Below are 27,361 nucleotides of genomic sequence, written 5' to 3'. Positions count from 1 at the left end.
TGGAGCTTGAAGTCAGCCATGGTGGGAATATTGCCACCATGAGAATCAGCAAACACTACAAAGTGGGACCGTTTTCCCCTGGGGAGCCCGTAAATGAACTGCTGCCAGAGCTCCGGGTGCCTGGGAATTACAGCTCTTGTCATCCTGAGTACAGACACTGGGTCTCAGCAGGAAATGTCAGTCACCTTCCCACTGCTGAGCAGCAGATGCTCTAGGTTGGGGGACTGACAAAAGGGGGGCAAAATGAAAGCAGGGCCGAGATATGTGCTGCTGAGTCGGAGCCAGCTTATGGGCTGAAACATGGGTGAGGTACAGCGTGCATGAGACAAGGCCGGAGACAAGTGGGGCAGAAAACACAGGGTGTGTAGTAGAGATGCATCTCTTGGTTAGAAGGTTACAGAAGAGTTTTAAGTAGAAGAGGGATAGTTTGGATTTATGTTTGATAAAGATCCCTCTGGGCGTCTGGTCTGTGGAGAACAGCCTACACAGGTCAGGGAGGGAGGTGAAGGGTACCAAGGGTGGAAGCCTAGAGGCCAGTGAAGATGCCATCTGGGGCTGGGGCAAAGGGGGCCGTGGCATGGCTTCTGACCTTTGCCCTGACACCTTCACCCCTGTGCTCATGCTCCCAGGAATCCTTACCCACTGCTGCACGGCAAGACCAGCTTAAGGTGCCCCACCTCTTCCCCTTGGGTTCCCCCATCCCCCATCCCAGCCACATCCACCTACCTGCTTTGGGCACCTGGAACACTACTTCCTGAAATTTGCCTGCCCCCTGCTGTGTGACCTTGGGTGGGCATTTAGCGTTTTCACCTGCATTTGTCTGATCTCCAGAACTTCTCGAGAGCTGAGGCTGGGACTCGTTCACTACTTCTGGCTAAGCTCAGCCCGGCGGGCACCGTGCTGGCTTTCTTGGGGGGTGTGTGGGGAAGACAGTTTCTGTCCTGGAGAAGCTCTAGTCAAAATTTGGGAACTGATCAAGTAGAAATGAGAGGTGATGCTAAGCCAATCTGTGATGAGAAATGCAGGGAGGGAAATCAGGGAGGTCATTCAATATAGTGGACAAGAAACACAAAGCAACAATCTCCAACCTGCAGACTACATTCCTTGCCTAACGTGTGGAATCAAAATTCTAAATAGAGCCAACGATTGGTTATAAAGGAGATGGTATACTTCTATAATCATCTAAAACGGGTCCACAAACTCTACAAAGGCCCAGAGAGTAAATATGTCCAGCTTTGCAGGAGGTCCTGTCACAACTGGTCAACTCTGCTGCTGTAGGGCAATCACACCTCTAGACACCACACAAATCAACAGGTAGAGATCTGTTCCAATAAAACTTTATTTAAAAAGCTGGTTGGGCTTTGGGCTGTAGTTTCCTGACCCCTGACCTAAAAGATCAGAATTATATACTCCGAAAATCGCAATGCCAAATCTCGAATCCAGGTCCAATATTTCCCCGCATGTCAATGATGCTTCTCTGATCAATTGTACAAAACAGGCATAAAGGTGCTGGTTAAATTTAGTTTTATGTGTACTTGTTTTGGTCCCTATTAGATAGTAAGCTTTGGTGGGTGAGGATTTTCATGCTCTCTAAAGCATGTACTTTTATACCCAGTAGACATACACGTATTTCTAGAATATATCAAAGATCCCAATGGATAAGATAGATTAAATACAGAATTTTACTATAAGTGTATATGTGATCTCAACTTAAGGTGCTGAGCAAAAAGTCCTACAAATAAGAGTTTGCTTTCTTACATTTCTGAACTATTTTAAGAGAGAAATCAAGGGGCCTTTTTTTTTTTCCCTCTCTCCAAAGCTGTCTAGGACACAAAAAGGATTAGGCACCTCTAGAGGTACCATGTGGAATCACATCTAAAATATTCTGGGGAAAAAAGCAAGGTGCAAAAGAATTTGGGCTTCCCTGGTGGCGCGGTGGTTGAGAGTCCGCCTGCCGATGCAGGGGACATGGGTTCGTGCCCCGGTCTGGGAGGATCCCACATGCCGCGGAGCGGCTGGGCCCGTGAGCCATGGCCGCTGAGCCTGCGCGTCCAGAGCCTATGCTCCGCAATGGGAGAGGCCACAGCAGTGAGAGGCCCGTGTACCACAAAAAAAAAAAAAAAAAAAAAAAAAAAGAAAAGAATTTATGCTTTTATGTATTTTTTAATAGGGAAGGGGATGGGAATATTTACGTGAATGTATGCTCGAAACATTTCTGGAACAATATTCCAGAAAATGGTAAAAATAGCTGTTTCTGGGGAAGGAAAATGGGTAAACCGGGGATCATGGCTGGGAGGAAAAGTCACTTTACTCCCACTGTTTGAATTAAAAAAACCTCACCTATGTGTATCCTCTTTCAAAAGAATTAAAAATTAAGACAAATGAAAAAACAACTAGGTTTCTAAGTCGGCAGCGATGCCATGTTTCATATTGATGCCTTTCTCTGCAATAAGCAGGCTCAAAATTACTCCACGCACCCCGTTCAAACCTATTAATCTCACACACAAATGAGTGCGTGTCAATCTGGTGAAATCAGAATAAACTCTGTGGATGGAGGAAAAGTCAGTGTTAGTTTCTTAGTTGTGGTATTTTCTGCGGTTGTGTAAGACGTTACCACTGGGGACACCCAGTGAAAGGTGTACAGGCCTTTCTTTACCTTCATGGCAACTTCCTCTGAATCTATAATTGTTTCTAAATAAAATGTTACAATGAAGCTATTGACGAGGAAAGGCCTTTGTGTAAAGAGACCTGGGTCCTAGCTCTGGTGTTGCTGCAATGCCTTAGCCAAGTCACTTTGCTTTTCTCTGCCTAATTCCTCATCTGTAATTGGGGGTGCAGGGCAGCCTTATGGGGTGTGAGAAGTTACAGAGGGAATCCTGAGTGCTGGGCAGTGGAAAAGGCACTTCTGCCAGCTGCTCACAGGGCCTGAAATGAAAACAAAGACAAGAAAATATCCGAGTCTTAGCTCACCTTCCCTCTCGTCACCTCGAGGCCACAGGTGCTGGGGCAGCACCTGGCTTCAGGTCGTCTCCCAATCCCTGTGGAGTGGGGAGAGGGGTCTCGCGGACACACAGACGCACCGACACACAAGTGGTTAGAGAGGGACAGGAGGGACTGGTGCTGCTCACATGCTGTGTCTGGCCGAGGAGCCTGTGCAGGTGAGACCCACGTCCCCGGCTGGTTCTTTGGGTAAATGGGTCGCTAAACAAGCTCCCCCTGTCTTGTGCTCACAGTGATCAGGGCTGCCAGTGGATGCAGGACCATGATTTCGCCATCAGGCATCTTGGGGCTCAGCTATAGGAGGCACTCCAACACCCATAATTCAAGTCCTTAGCTTTCTGTGATTTCATCAAACCTGGTCTTTTACCTTCTTAGCTTTCTTGGAGTTATGCTCTGTGTCTAAAAAAGCATCTGAGATGTCTATATGTGTTTGCTTTCAGACCTGGTGATCAAGTGCATGAAACACACAGCTCAGCTTCAACCCTTTGAAGCCCAAAGCATTAAAACCAAAACCCAGGCTTCCCTGGTGGCGCAGTGGTTGGGAGTCCGCCTGCCGATGCAGGGGACATGGGTTTGTGCCCTGGTCTGGGAAGATCCCACATGTCGCGGAGCGGCTGGGCCCGTAAGCCATGGCCGCTGAGCCTGCGCGTCCGGAGCCTGTGCTCCGCAACGGGAGAGGCCACAGCAGTGAGAGGCCCGCATACCACAAAAAAAAAACCCACCAAAACCCAAAACCCAACAAAAACAAAGTCCATATGGTATTTAGAGCTGCCCCATAAAGAAATTACACTGCATGTTAACTAATATCTTTTATTGTCAGACTTTCTTGAGCCAACAAACAATGATTCCGTATGGCTGTCCATAGGGGTAAGGCAAATTTCCTTTTTCTTTGTGGGTAGACTTAGTTGGCCTAAGTCTTTACAACTTCTCTGTATAAAAATAGAAGTCCAAGACCAGATTATTTTTCTTCTGGTCATAAATGCTGATTTATTTACAGGGTCCTTGTTCAGACCACCATTATACACGTGGGATAAAACAGGTGTGTATTTTATTAAAACCTCAGCATTGAATGTCAGGGTCCTTTAAAGATCCACTCATGTGTTATGCTTTCAAGGAAGGTAGCATCTTTCCCCCATATTCCAACATGGTTATGTTGCAATCTACCCAGAGTGATACGAGCTAACCTTCCAAGAAACATTGTTTAACTTAAATCTCATAGAAACTAATGACTCCAAAAGGCCTTCATACAGTTCTAAAAACAGCCTTGGAGCCAGCTGTTTAAGAGTGGTTTATAAATACAGTTATCTGTAGGCTGCATATCTGTTTGTAATACAGCAGACACAGATGGCAGACTTTGCTACACGTGAAACAAAACTGGAGTCAAAATGTGGCTTTCGGAATACAGCAAAGACAGGAAACTCCAGGATTCCGGGTTGTTAATAAAACCACCTTGTAAAGTAACAGCTGACGACTCTCACTCTGAACTATTAAAATATACAGACGTTTCGCCATTGCACATCCTCTTTCCCTTTGCTTTCGATGCTCACGGAACAATGATGGAAGTGATGGGTTTATGGCACATGCTGCACGGGTAGGCGCATGCACTTAAAAGATGAAACACAGAGAAAAAGTTAATATATGTCCATGAGGAAGGCTGCCAGCAGCACTCCAACTAAAACAGACCATCGTCCTCTTGCTCTCCCTCCGTCCCCCCTCCCCGCTCCCTCACCTTCCCTCCCGGGGGAAATCAGGCTGGGAGGTTAGTGCAGAATAGATGGATCAACGCCCCCCCTCCACTCCCCTCAAGCTTAGCACGTCTCCCTTAAAAGGGCAGGAAAGCATTTCTCTTCAGTAGCACAGTTAAGGTGGATTAGTGTCAGTTCCACAAGTTAAGGCACTTCTGGCTGCTTTGGTGGCAGCGTGGGTTTCGTTTCCTCTCTTTTTAAGGCATGTGTCATCTAAAAGAAGTAAAGCTTTGGAAACTGGGTCGACAGCTTGAGACACTGATCACTGGAGTGGACAGGATGAAAGGTCCCCCGAGACACCACCCTCCGACGAGGGGCTTCTGGAAAGCCTGGGCAGCCTCGCCTTGGGCTGCAGGTGCAGGAGCCGGCTGGGGCCGAGGGGGCGGCACGTGGAGATGCTCAATTCACGTGGACCCACGGCCACCTTCACCTGGAGCTGCCCTGGCTGCTCACGGAGCGCGAGGTGCTGTAGCGCTTCTTCACGATCATGCTGATGTAGGCTTTCATGAGCTTGGCCACGTCCACCACCTGCCGGGGGGGAGCAGAATCAGCCCACGGTCACAAGTTTCTGAGGGGCCAGGGGACCCAGGCTAACGACCAGACATCCTCTGCCCAGCGCTGGCAGGAGGGGGCCTGTCCTCCCAGCAAAAGCCACCAGCCTGCTGTGCGAATCCACGGCGTAGGCTGTGTAGGAAGCCAAGAGTTAGAGCTGCTTTTCCCTCTTCCTCATTGGGTAGAAGGGGGACTCGTGGCGTTTCCACGTGTGACGTGTGCCACCTGGTGGTTGCCTGATGTAAAACTGTCAGATTTTGCACGATAAAAAGCCCCCCACCCAAGGACACTAGTGTGTGGGTAGGATCAGGGCTGGGATCACTGTCCCCACTGAAGATACAGGTACACGACAGAGCCCACAATCACAGCTTTTAAAGACTGCATCCTATCGTGCTGGTCAAAACCTCGTGATGCAGCTGGAGACACAGAGCTGAGGCCCGAGGAGCTGGCAAAGCCTCGTGTGCCCGTTCTGTTCCCTGCCAGCTCTGGGAGTCCAGCCGTAGCTATTTCATGGTGTGTCCACCGTCACCCCTTCTGGCCCGTCCCTCCTGATGGCTGGCCCGCGTCCCTGTGAAGGCACCCTAACTGGCTCCCATTTCCCTGATCTCTCTTCCCTAACAATCCCCCGCACACTGTTTGTAAAAGCACTGTTGTTACACATCACACACAATCAAAGAGCCCATGGCAGTTCCGCGCTGTTTACTGGAGCTGTGCAAACCCGGCAGCCTGGCGCCTGGGGCCCTCCAGTCAAAGCCCCACCTCTTTCCACCCTGCTACACAGCACCTCCTCTCCATCACTGTACACCAACAGCCGAACGGGCAGTGTGTGATTCATGCCCATTTCCCACCTTTGCTCGTTAGCAGCTCCCTATGTGGAGACCTCGACAGGCTTCTCGTATTATCGCTATTATCACATTTTACGCTTTGGAGCGGGATGGCATACATATATAGAGATGTTTTTTGTGAGCTAGAATTAGCTCTGTCCAGGTCACTCCCTCCTGCTCCGTGGACACTGCCAGACCCACGTCTCACAGCTGTGATCCACTGCCGCCTCGTCTAGTAAGTTTCACAAGGCTTTATTGCCAAGCTATATATATATATATATATATATATATATATATATATTTTTTTTTTTTTTTTGGACCTCTACATCACTTTCCTTTCTCTTCTTTTCCTACAAGGGTACAAGGGAACCAAATTTCCCTGTTGCAGAGGTACACAGAACAAATGTGGGGCTGTCAGATTTTGGCCTGTGAGAAACCTGCAGCTGGGGAAGGAGCACCATGCTGTACCTTCCTATATCTTCAAAGCGAAATATCCAAATAAAAGTACTTGGTCAAAGGCATCAGGAAGCGGGGTGTTGTCTTCCTATTTTGTCAAGGCCACGGATGAAAGATTTGCCTCTTACCTCACTGGTTTCAAAGAGCAGCTCCCTCTCATCGACGACGATCTTGTACGTGTTGGCCAGGGGGGCCCCGAAGGAGAGAATGTGCTCATACTGGAAGACTTCCAACGGTCTCCCCTCCCCGCGCTTGTAGACAGACACAGCGTCTGCGCTGACACCCAGCCAGAGGTCCTGGGGAAAGCCGCCTTCCTTGCACTGAGGGGCAAGAGTTAGTGTAAGAGATCATAAAAGTTAGAAACAGAACATAGAAACCACAAGAGAGGCTTTGAGTCCAGCACTCTGCAAAGAATGCTGAGTGCATTCAGTGTGTCCTTATGCTGGGGGAATTGAAATACAAGATATGAGAAATGGTGGCTCTTTGGCTGCCTTGATGGATTTCTGACCAGCTGATCAATCCTGTGCATCCGGGGAATCCTACTTGGTAAATCCAACATCGTGCTTGGACTCTCCACCTCTCAACATCATCACCCTCCTGCCATCTGAATTAGCTATGCGGAGGCGGCCGTAGCCGTGGAACTTGACAGTGATTCCCCAGTGAATCAAGCAGCCCGAGCCAGGGCTACTCTCTTCTATCGCTAGTTCTGCCTCCTCGTCCTGTTTTGGATGATTATTCTTCAAATACAAAATCTAGGATCACAGAGAGAAATTCTCCCAATCTGTGCTGAGCAGTTTGGGCTCCTCTTGAAAAACACGTCTCGTGACAAGGAGCCGCAATGACCTTAAGTGTGTATGGTGGTCAACCTCATTGGTTTAACAATAGACCTTCCTGCATGGATCAGTGAAGGAAAATAAGAGCCGGGCTGGCTGTAGGGGATGACAACACAGGGCCATGGGAATCAGGAGGGATACACACTGGTGACACAAAAGAGGAGGTACTTGTACAAAGCATCTGATTTATACTTAAAAACAAATGTAATTGAATCAACCAACCAACCAACCCAAAGATAGCATCCAATGAAAAGTCATGAAAGGATCTTGGAATATATGATCAACATTTAGATTTTTATAGAGCTTCATTTAAAAGTCATCAGATAACATCCTGAATGATTATGATCATAAGAAAAACAGACCAAGGGTTGGTTTATCTAGACCAAGGGTTGGCAAACTTATCTGTTAGGGGACAGATAGTGAATGTTTTAGGCTTTGTGGTCTCTGTCACATGTACTCAACACTGCCATTTCAGTGTAAAAGCAGCCAGAGAAAAATATATAAAGGAATGAGCCCTGCTGTGTTCCAATAAAACTTTTTTTTACAAAAAAAGGAGGCAGGCAGGATTTGGCCCACAGGCTGCCAAGCCTTGATCTCAATCATTAGTAAGATTTTCTTTCAATAAATGGTCTACTTAAAAAAAAAAAAAAAAAAGGTCTGTGTCTTTATTCCCGTCTTACCCCTAGGTTCTTCATGACCTTTTTTTTTTTTTTGCTTACATTCCATATACATGCGTTAGCATATGGTATTTGTTTTTCTCTTTCTGACTTACTTCACTCTAGAGCATGGACTTGAGGATTTGGGGACAAAGTGAGAGACTGGCATGGACATATATACACTACCAAATGTAAAATAGATAGCTAGTGGGAAGCAGCCACATAGCACAGGGAGATCAGCTCGGTGCTTTGTGACCACCTGGGTGGGGGATAGGGAGGGTGGGAGGGAGGGAGACGCAAGAGGGAAGAGATATGGGAACATATGTATATGTATACCTGATTCACTTTGTTATAAAGCAGAAACTAACACACCATTGTAAAGCAATTATACTCCAATAAAGATGTTAAAAAAAAAAAAGGATATGAATCAGTACTGGGTTGATGTGAATTTAGCCAAATTCAAATTGTGAAATACAAATTCTTCCCTTCAAACAGTCATGGGAAAAAGATAAAAATGTAAAATCCAAGGATATCCAAATTTTCTAATTTTATGGACACAGTTCTAAAAAAATTTTTTTTTAACTTTAATGCAGATTTTTACCAGCACTTTGTCGCTGGGGCTATAGCTTGAATAAGAAAGAATCAGAAATTATTTATGAATAGAGGACACCTTAATTTTCCACTCCCTTCTAACATTACAAGAGCATTGACTGTAAAGGAGGAATAAAACTTTGGGTGGGTGGCGAGTGTGAAGGGTAAAATCTGGGGGCTCTAACAAGAGAGGGTGAGAGAGCCAAGTGTTCCAGCAGGTCCTCCCTCCCCAGGAATCTGACCATGGTGGTGGTCGCACAGACCCCGGTGCAGCCCGGTCCGAGAAGCAGCAGGCAGCTCTCACCTCCACATCAAAGAGCGTCGACCCATACCCGGGCCACTCCTTGATCAAGGCCATGTACTTGGCCATGGCCTGCTCCTGGCTCATCCCCTGAAACTTCTTCCACTTGCCGACGATGCTGGCCCGCGCGGACGAGACCTCCTCCTTGACCCACATGTCCAGCATCTGCCCCTCCTCCGCCCTCTGCCGCACCGCTGGCCCCGTCCGGAAGCTCCGGCGCAGCGTCCCCTCCAGGAAGCTCGTGCGACGCTTCTCCAGCCGCTCACACGGTGCGAAGCTCTTGGTGGACTGGCTGATGCGGGCCTTGAGTCTCTGCAGCGAGTAGACCTCCTCCAGGGGCGGCACCGGGGCGTGGGGCGCGTAATCTCCCTGCACGTACTGCAGCCGCAGGGCAGCCAGGACCTGCAGGTTTTCCTCGGGGGCCGGGTAGTGGCCGTGGACGACGGCTTCGTGGGCCTGCAACAAAGCGGTCAGCGGCGCTATGGGCCAGGCACGGCTGTGCGACACCACGCCCGCCTGGCTTGCTCCCTTGTTCCACCAAAGGCCACCTTCCTTAAAATCGTACCCTAACCCTCCCGTGCTGCCTCAAGGGTCTCCCTCGCACGGGTACCACTGAACACGTATATCTATCTGATTTCTTATTGCTCCCCGCTACCCTCTCCCCTGTCCCCGGAGTTCAAATAATACGTGTAGAAGTTTCCGTCTACAAATGAATGAAAGAGCAGCTGACCCTGTCCACGCTGGGAATTCTACTGCCACGTGTGATTTCCAAGGACTAGCAGTTAATGCACGAGGGGTATGAACGGGTTTCACCCCTGCTCGTCTGCAAAGGAGCCTCAGAGCTCTAGGTACCTGTTCAAACATGAACGCAAACTCCACGCTGTCTTCTGGCACGTTGTCTGTGTCCAGGAAGCAGTAAAGTTTGAAGTAGAATTTCCAGGGCTGGTCACCTACCTCTGATGTGGCCGCCAGCCTACGGACAGAAGTCGAGAGAGACTCAGAAAGCAAAATGAGAAATGGGCCATGGGTGACCCACAGGGAGTTCACTGCATATGGTGTATTCTCGGCAAGGATTCAGACATCCTGTCTGTGCGCAGATAGCAGAGAGGGTGGAGAGGGGGATGTCGGGAGAGAAACAAGAGCCAGAGTGAAGTTTATCAGAGTTCCCTTGCTAATTGTATTTACCCAGAGGTGAAAAACACACTTTCATCCTAGTTTCACTTTAAGACAACAAACAGGCAGGCTTCAGGTAAACCGAGCTAACAAGTATTTCCCGAGTGTCCCGGTCTGGTTAGTCCTAGCTACGCCTAGAAAGCAAAGAAACAAAGCCTATTCCTTAAAGAAAGCCTATGCCGACTCTCAAACTATAATATTTATAAAAATTGACACGAAGATTTGGGAGGCTACGTTTACAGAAAGTAGGAATATCCCTCTCCATGCCCCCTCTCCCATTTTGGTTTATTTCCAACAAAGCACTTAGACCAGGCCCAACCTGAGGAGAGGATGTCACTTCCTCTGGGACTTGGAAGTTTGGGGCTGTTCTAAACCTCTTGGTCCCCTGACACATTTCTTAGTTAAAGCTACTCCTGCCCCTTATGCAGCTGGGGAGGGGCAGGGCCCAGCCCTGCTGGAGTCTCGTTACTGGTACTGGCATCATGCTAAAGGAGGAATATCTTTTTTTTCTTTTTTTCTTGTGGTACGCGGGCCTCTCACTGTTGTGGCCTCTCCCGTTGCGGAGCACAGGCTCCGGACGCACAGGCTCAGCGGCCATGGCTCACGGGCCCAGCCGCTCCGCAGCATGTGGGATCTTCCCGGACCAGGGCATGAACCCGCGTCCCCTGCATCGGCAGGCGGACTCTCAACCACTGCGCCACTAGGGAAGCCCAGGAATATCTTTTGTGTTACTTGGGGGGGTGTGAATATTGTAGGTCCAAGAGATACAGAATGCAGTCTGAAGAGTTTATAAGGTGGCTTCTGTCTACTCGCCCAGCTTCAAAGCTAATGACAAGTGAAAATCTGAGAATCAGAAAATTCCAAGATAAGGGTGACAGCAAGACACCGAGAGAAAGAATGGGGTAGGGGATCAATGATGGGGTGAATCCTATTTGAGACAGTGGCTCTATCTAGGAATCAAGAGAAATAGGCAGCAGAGAGAGATGAGAAATTAAATATGCTTTAACACAGGTAAAATGAGATGAACTCAAATGGACCCTGAAGCCAAAAATGGAATCAAAGTTCAAACCCTCTTGCTCTTAACGTCTTTCCTCTAATCTGCTGGCACTTCAGGGAGAAGGAACTTACTTTTCAAACTTTGCTAATACATCTGCTACGATGGTCCGGCTTTCGACGGCTTTATCGACGTGTCCGTTGTACTCAAAGAGTGCAAACATGTTTCTACTGTCTTCCATGGCCAGGCCTCGGATCAGCTTCTCCACCACCTGGAAAACACGGGGCCTTCAGCTTCGGAAGCTGTGGTTCTAGAATACGCCTTCATCAGAACCCAGAGGGAGCTGCCAGTGAGGGTCCAAGCAACCTCCCAACACTGTCGTGTATGGAATCTCCAAGGCGCTGTTTTCCCTGGTTCTCTTGAAATCAGTTCTCTCTCTTTCTTGCCAAAGAGAACACAGGTTATTTTGCCCACAGCTAGGGGCAGATGCCGGCCGGTTTCTTGCAAACCCGTAAGCATGTGAAAACTGAAGCCCGTTTGCCTGATAAATTCACGAACTCATAGCGATTTCCACTGATATGTCTGCTACACCAGCTTTTCCGGGTTTTACTGCACTATTCCTTTTAGCCAATTGGTTTTAGGGTACTAAGTTTAAATTGAAAAAGGAAGGAAAAATGAAAACACGTTCACCTGACCCAACGTGCTAGATATTTGTGTGGCAAACAGAAAAACACTGCAGAAGTGAGAGGCTAAACCCTTGTCACAGCGGACATATCTGAGTCAGGTCTGCAATCTCTACTAGGTATTGACTGCTTCTTGGATTACGTCTGTTTCCTTGGTTACTGAGCAGCTGCGCTATGCCAGCCACAACTGTGCACGACAGCCAGCCTAACTGCGCCCAGTTTTCCGGACATAAGTAAGCACGTGGGCAGCTGGGCCTCTCCCTCACCTCCCCGGCTGTGGTGTGGGAGCTGATAGTGATCTTGCAGGAGCCCCCGCCGTGGCAATACACTGTGGACGTCATCTCCTGCCGATGGATCAGAGCTTCGATTTCATCTCGGGAAGGCACAAACTCTCTGCATTTGGTTTTCTTGAGAGATTCGTAAATGAAGAGGGCGTATTTTTCCATCTCGGTTCCTGGAAACTGTTCCCGTATCCTAGGAGCCAAACACTAACTGTTAATTGCAAGATTTGAGGATGGCTGGCTACAGGGAGCCGGGCAGCTTCAACGTGCTGCAGACCAACACGGTGAATGGGGTCCCAGTGCAGAGCAAACGCCAGCCGCTTGCCTAGCTCATCCTGTGCTGTTTAAGGACCAAAAAAAAAAAAAAAAAAAAAGAAAGAAAAGAAAAGAAAGAGAGAGAGAAAATCCAAAGAGCCCAAGTATGACCGGGAGCAACTTCTGCTACTAGCTGACCTCTGCAGAGCTATTGTATTTGAAAGAGCCACGTGCCTCATGCTATTGCATGAAAATTCTTTCTCCACAGTGGATCAGAAGCTAAATCAGACAGCCTCTACCTGTTTGATCTGGAACAAATATCCAAGGTTTTTTCTTTTTTCCCTGTTTATACAGAGTAGTGGTAATTAAATTTATCAACGTCTTACACTTCAGGACACTACACCCCAAGGGATCTCTCCCTGATCAGCCCCGTGTGGCTTAGAGAGAAAAAGGTCGTCTGTGCCCTGTAAGCCAGCTCGGGTGACCTAGGAGCCCGACCCACACAAGGTGTCTTCTGTTCCAGGTCCAACTTATCTGAACTGTGTCCATCACACTCCCGACGTGAGCAGCGCCACCCAGGCCACTCGTACCTTCTCAGGTGGAACTTGAGGTACTTGAGGATCCCCCGGCTGGGCAGGAAGGTGCAGCTCAAGCAGGTAAGGATCTGCCAGCTGCACAAGTTGCCCACGCTGCCCGGCTGGGGCACCTTGTTGGTCTGTTTGATGAGCTGGCAGTATAGCTCGTCTCGCAGAGGGCGGAGGTCGTGCCCCGTCTGGAGGATGCCCTGGATGATGGGAGTAGGGTCAGACATGGACTCCAGCTGCTGGAGGGAATTGAATATTTTGATGGCTTCATCCTGAAGTGTCGTGTAGCCTTTGTCTTTGAGCACTAGGAGAAGCAGAACAAACACGAGTCACATGAGGGGTCTGGAGAAGTCACCCTCTGAACAGCAGACAAGAGGCAGGAACGGGGACCAGAGCTATTGCAGGATGCAGTGCCCACCACGTGCTCTGGACACTCGAATCAGCCAAATAGAGGCGCACAAGTAACTGAACTATTTTACTGCGCAATAATGCTTACTGAAAAGCTGGTCTGTTGCCAAGCAGGTTCCGCATTTGACATGCAAGACAACTGTTTAGGATCTGGTTCTCCAGTAGATTAAGGGTACTTGGCGTTCCTGGGGCGTGCTGGCATGTTTTTTAATACAACAACACTGACATCACTATAACCAACTAACGCTGATATGATAGAGCTAAAGAGTTAACAGGGGAACCACAGCACAGTGTCCCGGGTCCAGGAGGAATTCAGGACTCACGGTTGAGGTTGATGTCTCCGTAGGGCAGGGGCAGGAGTGGGGAGTGCAGGGGCCGGTGGGTGTGGCGCAGGATAGGGTTCCGCTTATAGATCTGCTCCACCACGTCCGCGTTCAGGCAGTTCTCCTTGAGAAGAACAGAGCCGTTAGGGAAAGCCCACGAGCTTATCGTCAGAAACGTACGTGTAAAAGGACAAAGCCATCTGCATCCTCCTGAACGAGAATGTTTTTCACAAGTCACAAAACACCTGTAGCCTAGGGATGGAGGTGGGAATCCAGCATGAATCACCTCAAGCACGAAGATACCCACAAGTCACGTTTGATGACAAATATCACACACACACACACATTTTTCTTACACAGCTCATTCTCTTTCTTTGATCTGCATATTTTCCCATGTTATTGAAAAATCTTCTCTCTGGAAATTATATATACTGAAAGAAATTAAACTTTTCTTGCTAATTATTTAGCCATAAATCGTTTGGCCAAATCATGTCATCCTTGTCTATAATTCATTTTAAAAACACATTTTGCTAGCTCTCTTATTGGTCTTTTGTATCCTCCCCCTGAAAATGACACGTTAATACGTTATCAGCGAGACTGTTCTTCCTTGGGCCTCCCTTCTCACTCCTGAAATTTAAGAGCTCTTCTCAGAGAATTTCATCATGTATTTATGTTCCTAAAGCATTAATTTGGGATCTGAAAAAGCCAAAGTCACTTTTAGAACTTTAAATCAACAGAAAAGTTGCAGGAGAGGCAATGAATCATTCTATCGTGGCAAGTTCATTTCTGCTATGAAACTTTTTCAATAATACCCAATTGAAAACCAGAAAGAAATATGTTTTAATCACTTAAAAAATTGGTATGGACTTAATTAGGGCAACCTGTCTCATTTCTTAAGAAGCATTGCTTCATATCCAAAAATTCTATTTACTCTTTTAATGTCTGATTTCAAATGAATTAATAAATATATTTGTCTCATTTCTTAAGAAGCACCGTTTCCCATTTAAAACTCTATTTACTCTTTAATGTCTGATTTCCAATGACTTAGTAAATATACAGGTAAATAAGATACAGCTTTGAAGAGAAACTTCAGCTGATATGTGCTTTTTTTCTCTTTTTTCACAAGAAAGCTTCAACAAATTCATTTTTTTAAGACTAGAAATGACATTATTAGTTTCAAGCTCCTTGGGCTCCATGGACAGCTCTATAGTTTGTAGGATAACTGATCTGCAGGAATTTGGCTCCAAACACCCAGAAAACATATCATTTTGGAATCAAGAGGCTGACTTGAATTTGGTGGGTAATAATATACTACCGATGTATTAGACCCTCTCCCACCTTTACAAAGGTGCAGTTTGCCTCCTGCATCTAATTAGCTTATTTCCTTTGATGTACATCAGTAAATAAATACCTGCCTCACTATCATTCTGGTACCTTTTCTGTCACAGCTCTGGCTCTTTCCTTTGCATAGGGAATCTGCCTACATGGATAACTTGGAGGAACAGAATAAAAATAATTCCCTTGACCTGCGACTGCATCAGGGGCTGACCAGCTAAGTGAGCAATGCAACCAGAATATCCCATGTCTCCGTTTCCATGCCTGGAAAATGAGCGCCGTGATCCTTATTCATGGCTGCCATTTAACAGTTCACTCATTTGCTTGTTCATTCATTTGATATACACTCACGGCCACTAATCTTTATAAACAGGAAATTACAACTGAACAAGTTCAGTGTTGGTCCAGAGACCTGGGAGCTTCTTCTGTGAGTTTGGAGGCACCTGATAAGGATTCCAAGCTTTCTAGACCCATGTGGCCTCTTAGTGAATCCGCTTGTGTGATCTAGAAACTGCAGTGAAAGTAGAATTTTTTTTTTTTTTTTTTTTTTGCGGTACGCGGGCCTCTCACTGTTGCGGCCTCTCCCGTTGCAGAGCACAGGCTCTGGACACGCAGGCTCAGCGGCCATGGCTCACGGGCCCAGCTGCTCCACGGCATGTGGGAATCTTCCAGGACCGGGGCACGAACCCGTGTCCCCTGCATCGGCAGGCGGACTCTCAACCACTGCGCCACCAGGGAAGCCCGAAAGTAGAATTATTGTGTTACTTCTAGAAGGTCCCCAACCTGGGCTCAAGTGGAACCTGTGACATGCAGGTTGTCCCCAACACAGATCACACCACATCCCTGTGACTGGGGAGCCCCACACCCCAAATTACAGACCACTGTCCCTCCGCCTACACAGTTCTACAATCAGGTTTGCCTCAGTGGCGATAGGTAACACCTCCCCAGAGACGAGATAATTTTAGTGTCAAATTTCAACTTGACGTCAACTTTTGCATTTTCTAAATGCAGTCTAGCATTTAGATTTTTAAAAGCCAGGATATATATGAACACAAAATTAACCAAGAGTTAGTTCTGATTACAGAATGAAAATGAAGCTTGACTAACGTTGACGTCTTGATGTTCCCGTGGTGAGAATCTGTGAGCTACTGTAAACCACTATGAGCTGGGCTCCCTCCCTCTCACCTTGATATCCTGAATCAGCTGCTGGGTCGGGGTGTCAATCGGGGCCTTGGTGTCCGTCACGTTTTGAATGGCGCTGGACCACCTGGTGGCCTCGTTGAGCAGCTTGGTATAGAGCCGATAGCAGTGCTTACGTCCGTACACGGTGACGTTCCAGTAGCCTGCAGCAGCAACACGCGTGCGCACACACACGCACACACACACACGGCAGCATGAACCTGGGGGACCAGGGTACTGTCCCCGTACCGGAGTCCCAGAAATCCAGCACCCAGGCCATCTCCACCTGAGCCCCTTCATTAATTCAACAGCTACTTGCTGACTTCCTCCACGTGCCCTGCCCTGCACTAGGTAACCAAAGACACGTGGAATTTACCGTTGCGAAGGGAAGACAAACATTAAAATGAGAAGCCCAGAATTATAATAAATATATAATTAGCAAGGCCTGCTCTCAAAGAAGGAACAGGCATAAACAAAAGTCCAGTTCAAGGCTCTGGAACAAGAGTGAAAACTCTTCCCTCAGATTGCTGACTTTCTTTTTCCCTTCTTGTTCCTTGTCTTCCTTTCCTTTAGATTCTCCCTTCAAAAGAAACCATTGTGTCAAGCAAGCAGTCCAGGTGTTCAGAAACCAGCTGAAAGTGGAATGGAGCAACTACAGTAAAAAAATACATGAGTATTTTTTTGAATGGAGGAACTGTACTTCAAAAGCACAAAATCACGACTAGCAACAAAAAATCAAAAGAAACAACCTAGGAACACCTTTTGTAATACCGAAAGGGAAAAAAAAAGCTTACGTGACCGCTTTTTATTATGCTAGGTTATGTTCACCGACAGTCAGGGTTTACCTTTTTTAGGCTGCATTATGACTCTCACGGTACAACGGTGAGAAAGACAAAAACACAGGCATAGAAAAATAAGGCTTCCTGTAGGAAAACTTTTGTCTGTTTACATCTCCTTGCCCTTAGAAAAATCTTTCTGTAACCCAATAAATCAGGACCCCTTTACTATGGTTTACATACCAAGTGTTCATATAGCTAACCACGGACAGCCTCAAAAGATAAATCAGCAAAAGAGATTTTTTTGGGGGGCGGGGAACGTAAACACCCCAGGTAGGAAGCTTACTCCTTCGCTCTGAGCAAACCCACACCTCCTGTGACTGGACAGGCCATGTCTCAGGCCCAGCCAGTCCTGAGCACACCACACCGCTTACCTGTCTCTTTGAAGATCTTCTCGTCCGGCGGGACAACCGAACAGAGGCTGTTGAGGACCAGGGTGCCCAACTTCAGAGCATTCTTCTCCGAGCTCTTGTAGTAATCCAAGGAGTTGTGGGTTAGCACAAACCACCGTTTCTTCAATTTCAGTGAAGACATCTTCGGACTGTTTTTCACTTCTTTGTGCAACCATCCTGGAAAGAAAGAATGAAGTGTCAGCTCAAAACTAGGATGAGAAACTTCACATACCAGGTAACAATTTGCATCCAGCTTACAAATGGGTCAGATTTCTATATATCTGCTACAAAGAGCCACAATCATTTCTTATTTGATGATTTTTAACAATGTCAAGAGACAAAATGACTCAGAAAAGTGGCTCAAAATGGAAACATGGCAGACATCCGTGTAAATGAAAACAGGACTCCAAGTAAAAAAGCATCAGTGGCATCACCTCTCACTATAAATTCCTGGCCCTCCACTCTGGTGTCCCCCTTGGATCTCTGCAGCAGTGTTATCCAGTGGTGCATCTCCTCCGGCGTATCTGCGTTGCAGTGAAGCACCCGGTTGGCCGTGATGATCACAAATGAGTTGGGTCTGAGCAGTGGGGCGAGAAGGAAGCAAAACCTCTTAGCTCCACTGAAACCACCACCTCCGTTTGACCCAAGACAAAATGCCTTTTTCCCAGCTTATGGGTCCCAGGGATAAAAACGGCAGTGCTATTTGTATTTTACGTTAAGGCAAACCTTGCTCATTTCTGTAGGATTTATTTTATGCCTCATTAACCTTTAAACCTGGAGCAACACATTCTGAAGGTCCTGGAAGGGAAAACATTTCTTCATGCTGAACTTTCCAGATGAAATTCAGTTCCAGGAAGGCTAACTAAGGTGACCGGGAGGGAAAAATTTTTTTTGATGCCTCTCCAAAGTAAATTTCTTCCTGCTTCTGAGTATGGCTTTGGATAATATTTCTGTGGGTGGATAATGAAATGTCAGATACCAGTAACAGGAGGTCAGTAAAAAGGTATAGGTGGAACATCTCATCCACTTGATCATGCCTGGTACAAAGAGCTACCTGGGTCCATGCCTTCAATGCAATCTGACAAGGGTGCATTTCCCAGGCAGGGATAACCTAATAATGGAAATGTACTCTCTCCTGCGTCTCTTTTTAGCTGGCAATGCCCTGAGTCTCTCATAGGCTCTTGCTCATATTAATTCCTAATCGTCGAAGCTGGTGACTGTGAACAATGTCTTGCAAGTTTTCAAATGTTCGCTGAAGTTAAGTGCTGCAAGAGTTCAAGGAAAAGAAAGATGAACAGGACTATAATATGGACAGACAGGTGCTCCTTAAAAAACAAGATTTTTCTGTAGTTGGGAAGGAAGAAAGGCGAATACTTGAGCAAGAGAGAAAAGCCTGGGTAGGGATGGATGGTTCTCGCGTGGATCATCGCGTGCCCAGCCTGCCTGATGTAGGGGTTTAGGAGGAGAGAGACGCAGATCAGAACTTGACTGTCAGACAAGCATCTGGGCTTTGATTACTGACGTGACACACACGTGTTAAAGGTTCCTGAGCCAGGTATGAGAAGGTGTAGGGTGACTAGTAGAAACAAAGAATCTACGGTTCAGAAGAGCCTTCGTCAACTGTGGGGCGATGGACACCCCGGAATTCTCACTCGGCCCAGGAGACACTATTTTTATTGTCAACTTGAATACATTTCTACTCTCTCTCTAAAGCTATGTCATTGAAGGCAGAAGTCAATTTTGATTCGTACTCAGAATTCCTAAGCTGCAAAGCAAAATAGAGATGGGAAAGACGAAGGTCACTGGGTACAAAGACCCCCGAGACCGTCACTGAAGATGATCTGCCTTCAAAAAACAGAACCAAACACATGCTATTTTAAGGGCACAGGTAAGGTAGGCATGTCAAGGAAAATAAATGTTTGTGGTTTAATTTATTAATATTCCACATATAAATTGTCATCAAAATCCTTTTCAAATTCATTATGAAATTTTAGAAAGGGGAACTACACCCACCCCTGTGCTGGGATACAGGCATTTTCATCCTGCATGAGTCCCAAGTCTGTCCCTGTATGACTGTCTAAATTAGGTTTCCAAGGTCTCCCCTACTCCTGACCCCTCCAACCCGCCGCACTCCAAAGACACCCAGAGAGGAAGACTGCGGATGAGGTCAAACTGGGTACCAAGAAGGAAGTCTTTGATTGCTGGGGTTGACCAGGTGGGAACACACAGCCTAGAGTTGTTCCCCAGCCCAGAGCACAGAGCCTGTGGGCGCACGCAGGTATCCAGCAGTTACTTTTCTTAAGAGTCACACCTGAGCTTACCTATCAGGGCTGTCCGAGGCGCACACAGAATCAATTAACCCCACATCCAAAGTGCCCTGGAAAGAAGTGAAAAGCAGAGAAACTGAGAGAACCATTCAAGTACAGCACACATCATGATAACACCCCTAGATGATGACTCTCTAAACAGGAAAACAAAAAAGTCTCCTTCTTTGTGTGTTCATTGCAAAATAGTAGTTATCTAAGGAAATGACCCCCTTCATTCAGTACAGACAGCCTCTAGACAGGGCAAAATCTACAGTCCATTCGTTAAATAAAGTATAAACGAATCTTTCTGTCTTGTTCCTAAAATACTTTCAGTGAAGGGTGTTTACAAACTTCTTTCAGTCATACAACTTTTCTGATTTACACTATGATCTATCATCAAATTTTATAATTGTGAGAAGATCAAACTCTCTCTGAAATATGATTTTGTGGCTCTGTTTACGTGCCTGGGATACAGTAATGTCAGAAAGAATACAATTTGGAATTCACTATATCCTTTGGAGAAAAGTGTAATGGGCTTCCCACGGTTTCATAAAAATTGGAATTTTTTTTGAGGTGGGAGAATCGTAATCTATTACTACTTACAATCTTCTATAATTTACTCTGTTTTTCTATATGATTTTTAACCAAGATGTTCCCGTTTCTCTCTTTAATTATACTATTTCTTATTTAAAAAAAAAAAAAAAAGACTGTCTACAAATTCCCAGTCCCCTCTGTCAGGACGCCTCCCTCCACACCCCACCCAGGCTCACGCACCACGGCGTTCTGCGGGTTTGCCTGCTCATCGTGCATCTCCCGAATCTCCTGGTCTGTGGATGCGTGGACCTGACTCAGCACGCTAAACCACTGGCTGTGGGGAGGAGAGAGCAACAGTCAAGGGGTGGCCAACTTCCACATGCAATACAGTGACACCATTCTCCACATCCTCTGGGAAAACGACATCTCCTCTGAGCAACTTTCTTTTTTTTTTTTTTTTTGCGGTACACGGGCCTCTCACTGTTGTAGCCTCTCCCGTTGTGGAGCACAGGCTCCGGACGCGCAGGCTCCGCGGCATGTGGGATCTTCCCGGACCGGGGCAAGAACCCGCGTCCCCTGCATCGGCAGGCGGACTCTCAACCACTGCGCCACCAGGGAAGCCCTGAGCAACTTTCTTTTAATATGTCTACTCCTCACGGGTAAATGTGGGTTTCATAATACCGAGGAGTGAAGTTAGAAGAAAGAGTCAAGGTGCCTTTAAGTACCATCTGACGCAACTTCAGATCAGTGGGAAGACCCTTACCCCCTGGCCCCAAGGACCTTAGTAGACATTTAATAATGATGATGGTTAAGTTCCTAGAGAAACTGGCAGCAAAAAAAGAAATACTCAGTTCTACCCACACACTTAGATCAAGGGTCTTTGCTGAAGATATTATTTATAACCTAGGGAACATTCAAGTGCCTTCTCAATTTTAAATTCCGAGGTAAGAAGGCCAATAATGTAAGAGCATCATCTCAGGGTGGCCACTGGATGTCTATTTTCCCTGCTCATTCCCAGGTGGGGTTTCCAACCACCTGATAGGATTTCCACTTGAGTGAATAAAACCACAGGAGAGCTGGAAATAGAAAACAACTGCCTGGAGTAGAAAGTAGAAAATTATTTTGACCAGAGAACTCTTTTATCTTCATTTCAAATGAGTTTTCTCACCGGCAGCCACATTAGAATCAGATAATAAAAGAAAATGTGTCAACTCCAGAAAAGTCAAGCAGAACAAAAGTCATGATGTAACTAGAAACACAACACGTGCTTGAGGAAAATGACCATGAATATCCATCCGTCTCTGTCAGTTCATCCATCCATCATTTATTAAGCAACTAAAGTGAGAGGTACCAAATATGAGAGAGATGCTAGGACATCCTTCTCCTGGAGGGGGCTAATCAGACACATATACACACTCCTATAACTAAGACAGAGGAGAAAGTACTTGGTACCCAATGTGATATTTAAGTAAAAAATGAATACCTATATTTAAAGGTAAGTCATGTAAGTTACTTACAGCAAAGCACTAAAATCTATCTCCTGTGATTCCTGAAGGAGCAAGATGTAACCAAGAGCTTGAAAATACTCAACATATACAGACTCTTAGGGAGACCAAGGGAAACATCTTTATGAATTGGTTCATCAATTCTGGTTAGCCCAAAGGCAAGACTTCAGTCATTGCTTTATAAAGCTCAGAAATATACGAAATCAAACACTGAACAACACAAACATTCAAAATGTAGGCCACATGGGATCAGACACACACACACACACCCACATAAAATTTGCTGTTCTTTCCATCTGTACAGGTGACCTCCTTAATACAAATCTCGCCCCTTAAATCAAGTGCAACTTGAAATCTGAAAAGGAAGTTTTAAAAATGTGTTCCACTGGTCAGGGCAAAAAGTCCTTGGCTAAAATATTCCAAATGTTAAATTTAGCAGGTTCATTATGGCACAAAATAGACAGGACAGCTGGGCCTATAATTCAGCTGTAAAAGCTGTGGGCATTCCCTGGACCACAAAAAACCACACGTGGTCTCTAGGAGTCCCAGATGGAATGATGGGGCTCTAATTCCAGGTCTGCTTGTTTTTCCAGCTTGTGTCATAATTTATGGATCCAAGTGGGGTTTTAATTTGTTCCCATGGGAAGAATTATTTTCTTTGCCCTTAATGCTGCTACCATGGTGTTATATCAACACAGAAACATTCAAAGAGCAAGGGGTCAGTTGTAAAGGCCCCGAGAACTCACTAGAAGATTTTAGTGATTTTTCTGAGCTGCAAAGTGAAGAATACAGCCCAAAGGAGGTCAGCCTCATAAATCAGAAGGTATTTTCTGGCGTTGCTCAGAGTGGATGACAGGCATCTCCATCGTGACCCTATACACCCACAGGGCAGCAGGAACAGAGACAGACGCTCCACTGCGTGACCCTGCCATGCATCACACGGAGAAGCAAACACCAGCTCTTCTTAATTTTATGCCACATCTCAGCACTACGATGGAAACCAAGGTCCAGAAAAGTCAGACAACTTGCCCCAGCCAATGAGGGACACCACTGTCCTCCGAGCTCAGTCAAAAATCTAAGCTCCTTAAGAAGCTTTGTGCCTCCATTCAATAGAATTGAGCTTGCGTTACTTTACAGATTATACTACCTTTTCTCTGTACCCCAGTCTCCTATTCTGTAAAACTGGATAACAGTGATACCCTATATAGGGTTGTTGTGAGAATAAAATTGGAGCTAACATATGTGAAGCATTTTTGAACACTGCCTGCAATATAGTAAGTTCCCTAAGTGTTAACTATCTCTTCCAGCCGATGGAATTCTTCACTATCAAGGCCTTAAGCACCCTCCCAACGCCACAGTTCTAGCATTTATTTAAACAGCCAAGGGTTAATGTTCCTGTTTTTTCAACCCTTAAGCAAACAGAAGTTGCTCCCTTTCAAAGCTCAGAAGCTTCCAGAGGGTGGCTTTCAACTGTGTGTAGCAGCACAATTTACATATGCTGCTGGTGGCAATAAAAGCCTGAGTGTAAATTAACAAGGGGTCTCTCCAGTGGCATGTGAAGCTGGAAATCTGTGTGCTTACTGTATGGAACACAGTGCCCAGGGAAAGGGTCCCCAGGAGACAAGTACATCCATCTCTTCCGACTCTCAGATCTTCAACCATCCTAAGAGAAAAACCCAACTAGAAAATCAACTAAAATCTTTTCAGCGCCAGTAGGCTCAAGAGTGATCCGTGTGATGTCCAGGCCTGCACAGGAGCAAGGATGTAGTTATGACCAAGTCGACAGCACAGCGTCTCACCTGGCGTCTTCTGGGGATTCAGCGATCAGGTGGAAGGTCCTATCAGTCATAATGATGTCAATCCCGTTTTCTTTGCTGGTGTTATCTATGATCTCCCTGCAAAGGAACACAAGCACCAAACTCAAATCAGGAACACAGAATTCTGAATAAGGGGCAAGAAAATAAATTTCACAGTAACTGAAATATCAGATACCAACACTTCAGCCTTGATCTTCTGCTTTTAGAAACGATGAAGACCCTTGTGGCCTCTAGGGGGAGGCAGGCTTTTCTCTCTCCAGAAAGGCGATCTGCTGGGTGTGTGTGTGGGGCGGGTTGGGGGAGGACCTCTCTTCCCCGACTGGCCCACCCAAGGCCCACCCAGCTCAGGTCCTAGAGCAGCAGCCCCTACTCTTCCTGCCCCCTCCCTTGGCTCCCTGACTGCTCTACAAGGGAAGGACCCCCACAAGGCAGCCAGTCTGGCCTGAGCTCTTTCCCTCGTTCATCACAGCCTTCCATCAAGGTTTAAGGCAGGAGCTGACACCTCTGACTTACTCTGATAGGGAAGAGCAGCATTTGTGTGTTTCTAGATCTCAATTCCACCTTGATCTCATCCTAACACTCTCTAAACAACACTGGAGGTTGAAACTCAGTGGACCAGGTTAAGATCAGGGTAAAACACAAGCAGCTGTTAGGATGAGATCAGAGGTGGTGATATATTTTGTGAAGAAATGTGCTGGGGATACAGCCAGCTTGCTTTGTCAGCTGAAGTAGTACAACTGTTCACAGCAAAACATTTATTTTACAACTATGATATTAAGCAGTCTGGTTAGAAAAAAAAAAGACTGTATGACTTTTTAGCTAGAATCACTGAGATGAGATAAAATATTTTTTAAAAAACCAAGAAGATCAGAATTCAGAGAGGAGTCTGTGATGCTTCCTGGGAGTGGAAGGAGAGAGGTGGCCCCGACTGGCGGTGGGGGTGGGTGATCAGCACGGGAGCCTCTGGAGTAGGACAATAATCCCCAGGGGAAAACTGCCCAGACCACGTCATCCTGGACCAGCCACTCTGCTTCCTGAGAACTCAGCTACCCTGCGTGTAAAACGACGGGGTGTCGTGGCTCTGAACCGCAGCGGTCCGTCAGAATCCTGGGAAACGTTCAGAAAACCCAGGTGGGGCTTCCTAGGGTGGAGCCCAGGGACTCGCATTTATAAAAAGCTTCCCTGGAAATGGGGGAGTGATGATACTACCAGAGCCACGAAAACAGTCTGGAAATGACAGGATAAATGAGGTGGGAGCTTCAATAATAGATGGTGAGTGAAAGAAAAGATGAAGGGGGTGGTGTGTAAATTGAAGGAGACTTGAGCAATCTGTCATCCAATTAAAAATTATGAACCGTATTTGGATTCTGATTTGAAAAAAGAAACCAACCCAAAGAACAAGAACACTATCAACGCCATGTATAAGACAACTGGGGAAATTTGAACAATGACCAGAGTTTGGATGGTAGAAGGAGTTCATGTTCCTTTTAAAATGTGATAATGATATTGTGACTATATATTAAAAAAGGTCTTGATCCTTCAGTGTGTACTAAATATTTACAAGTGAAATTATATGACGTCAGGACTTGCTTTAAAAAATGTAGTTTAGGGCTTCCCTCGTGGCGCAGTGGTTGAGAGTCTGCCTGCCGATGAAGAGGACACGGGTTCGTGCCCCGGTGTGGGAAGATCCCACATGCCACGGAGCGGCCGGGCCCGTGAGCCATGGCCACTGAGCCTGCACGTCCGGAGCCTGTGCTCCGCAACGGGAGAGGCCACAGCAGTGAGAGGCCCACGTACCGCAAAAAAAAAAAAAAAAAAAAAAAAAAAAAAATGTAGTTTGTAGGGGGGCAGTGCTGGATAGGGTCACAAATGAAACACACTGGCCATCCGTGGGCAACCACCGAAAGCTGGGAAATGGACACACGGATCTCATTCCAGTCTCCTACCGACGCTTGTCTATGATTGAAGTTTTCTATAATAAAAAATATATTTTTTTCTATAATAAACTTCAGAATATAAAATTAATAAAAAACTCTTACGATGGTGAAACCTTAACAACTCATTGCCTTTTCTCTACAGAATGTGACCAACAGCTGAGGAAGGGCTAACACTTCCTTACCTCTATAATTTTCACAGAACACCTGGAGAACAGGGCTTTGTTAAGCATGTGTTTGCTACAGAGTGAGTAGCAAAAGGAACATCCAAAAATACACGGGTGAAATTCACCATCACAATTCTCTCTCTCAGCCTCCTGGCATCTGTGGCCCCCCTCCTACAGGGTGAAGAGAGGACCATCACGGTATGCAGGGCCAGGGGAAAACTGCAGGAGGTACAGAGCTATGCCACGCTGCTGAAACTTGTAGGACTCGGATTCAAATTCCCACAAACTCATCTGACTATGGAGCGTGGTCTCCTAAGGAACCTCAAAGGGGCAGCCTTGAAAAGCCTGATACTCTGCTGTCTGCACTTCACAATTTGGTCTTAAAATTAAATACAAAGAAGACTTTCTTCCCTTGAGTAAACTTTCCACTTTCCAATGAATCATTTTCTAAAGTTTCTAATGCTGGTTGAGCAGGAACCATATGTCGTTTTCAGGTCTACGACTTCAGGAGTTAATTTGGTCTCTCAAAGCTTATTTTTACCCGTGTTCTGAACGTGTATGGTTGCTCAGTTTGAGTGGAGTGTGGCTACACGAAAATAAATTTTATGCTTAGTATCTAATTACCCAAGAAAACAAGCTGCCCCTCAATTCCCAACATTTTCTGAAAACCTTACTTAACTTTTAACAAATAGGCCCTCAGTGGTTCAATGCTTTGGTTCTATAAGAAGGTGGCAAAATGGAATTCCCCAGAGGTCCAGTGGTTAGGACTCAGCACTTTCACTGCCGTGGGTCTGGGTTCGATCTGAGGCCAGGGACCTAAGATCCCACAAGCTGAGTGGCATGGCCAAAAAAAAAAAAAAAGTGGCAGAAAAAGGGGGTGTGTTGGATTCCAACACCAGCTCTGTTGCTCTCATCGCTGGGTATGAAGAGGTTAGTGTACCCAACAAAGGTGGAAGACAAATGATTCATTTCACACACCTCCCGACTGGCTGTCTGCTCCCAGTTTAGCCATCTGTTGGCTACAGCTGGGCTTGGAGAAGAATTAAAAGTGATAGATTGACCCATAAAAGGATGACAAGATGCTCAACCAGTGTCTCAAGATCCACACCACGGTTCCTGTGTGCCGCCAATGACATTTCCAAAGAGCTAGTTGTATGTCCAACTAGCATCTTATAACCCAGAGTTGAATGTCTGAAAATTCACAAAAAGTGAATTTCACAGACGAAGTTTTATTTCCCTGATTTCCTAATAATTCAACCCACTGAAAGGAATGATGAGGACTCACCGAGTACCTCTTACAATCTACTGCTTCAAAGAACTTGCCCCAGACAGCTTGTAGGCAGGGACTTAATTGATGAAGCAGCCCCGAGCCCCGGTCAGCAGCCCTGGCCAGGGCTCATCAACATACTTGGCTGTCCGGACTTCCACGGTGCCCTTGAGCTTTTCCTCGCTGTCATTCTCAAAGTACATCAGCTTGGCCTGGCGGAGGACGAACCAGCGCTTCTTCCAGTTTCTCCTGGACAGCGTGGAGGAGCCGCCACCCTTCTTGTGCAGCCAGCCTTGCTTGAGGGCCTCCTGCTTGGAGCGGAACCACAGGAAGGTTTCGTCCTTGAGGACGCACCAGCGGCGTTTCCAGGTGTTCATGAGGCCACCTGTCTCCCCAGGGTTGGGTAGGAAGGGGTTTAAGAAAATCCGTC

At 46.5% G+C, this 27,361-nt stretch overlaps 1 protein-coding gene across 1 annotated transcript in view; it reads right to left on the bottom strand.

The window, feature by feature from the left end:
- Positions 1-3,796: 3,796 nt before the first annotated feature.
- MYO10 (myosin X) overlaps positions 3,797-27,361 on the bottom strand; it is a 222,111-nt gene continuing 198,546 nt past the window's right edge. The window contains 15 exon segments of the mRNA XM_082621443.1: positions 3,797-5,273; positions 6,706-6,897; positions 8,962-9,414; positions 9,811-9,931; positions 11,260-11,396; positions 12,075-12,282; positions 12,935-13,232; positions 13,660-13,783; positions 16,180-16,337; positions 17,384-17,578; positions 17,836-17,978; positions 19,723-19,778; positions 20,482-20,575; positions 23,546-23,641; positions 27,073-27,316. Coding sequence (XP_082477569.1) covers positions 5,172-5,273; positions 6,706-6,897; positions 8,962-9,414; positions 9,811-9,931; positions 11,260-11,396; positions 12,075-12,282; positions 12,935-13,232; positions 13,660-13,783; positions 16,180-16,337; positions 17,384-17,578; positions 17,836-17,978; positions 19,723-19,778; positions 20,482-20,575; positions 23,546-23,641; positions 27,073-27,316 — 2,621 coding nt within the window. The 3' untranslated portion in view covers positions 3,797-5,171.

This window comes from Mesoplodon mirus (assembly GCF_964341445.2).
Source record: "Mesoplodon mirus genome assembly, chromosome: 5".
In the NCBI taxonomy this organism is placed as follows: Eukaryota; Metazoa; Chordata; class Mammalia; order Artiodactyla; family Ziphiidae; genus Mesoplodon; species Mesoplodon mirus.
This window is presented reverse-complemented; position numbering and strand designations above follow the sequence as displayed.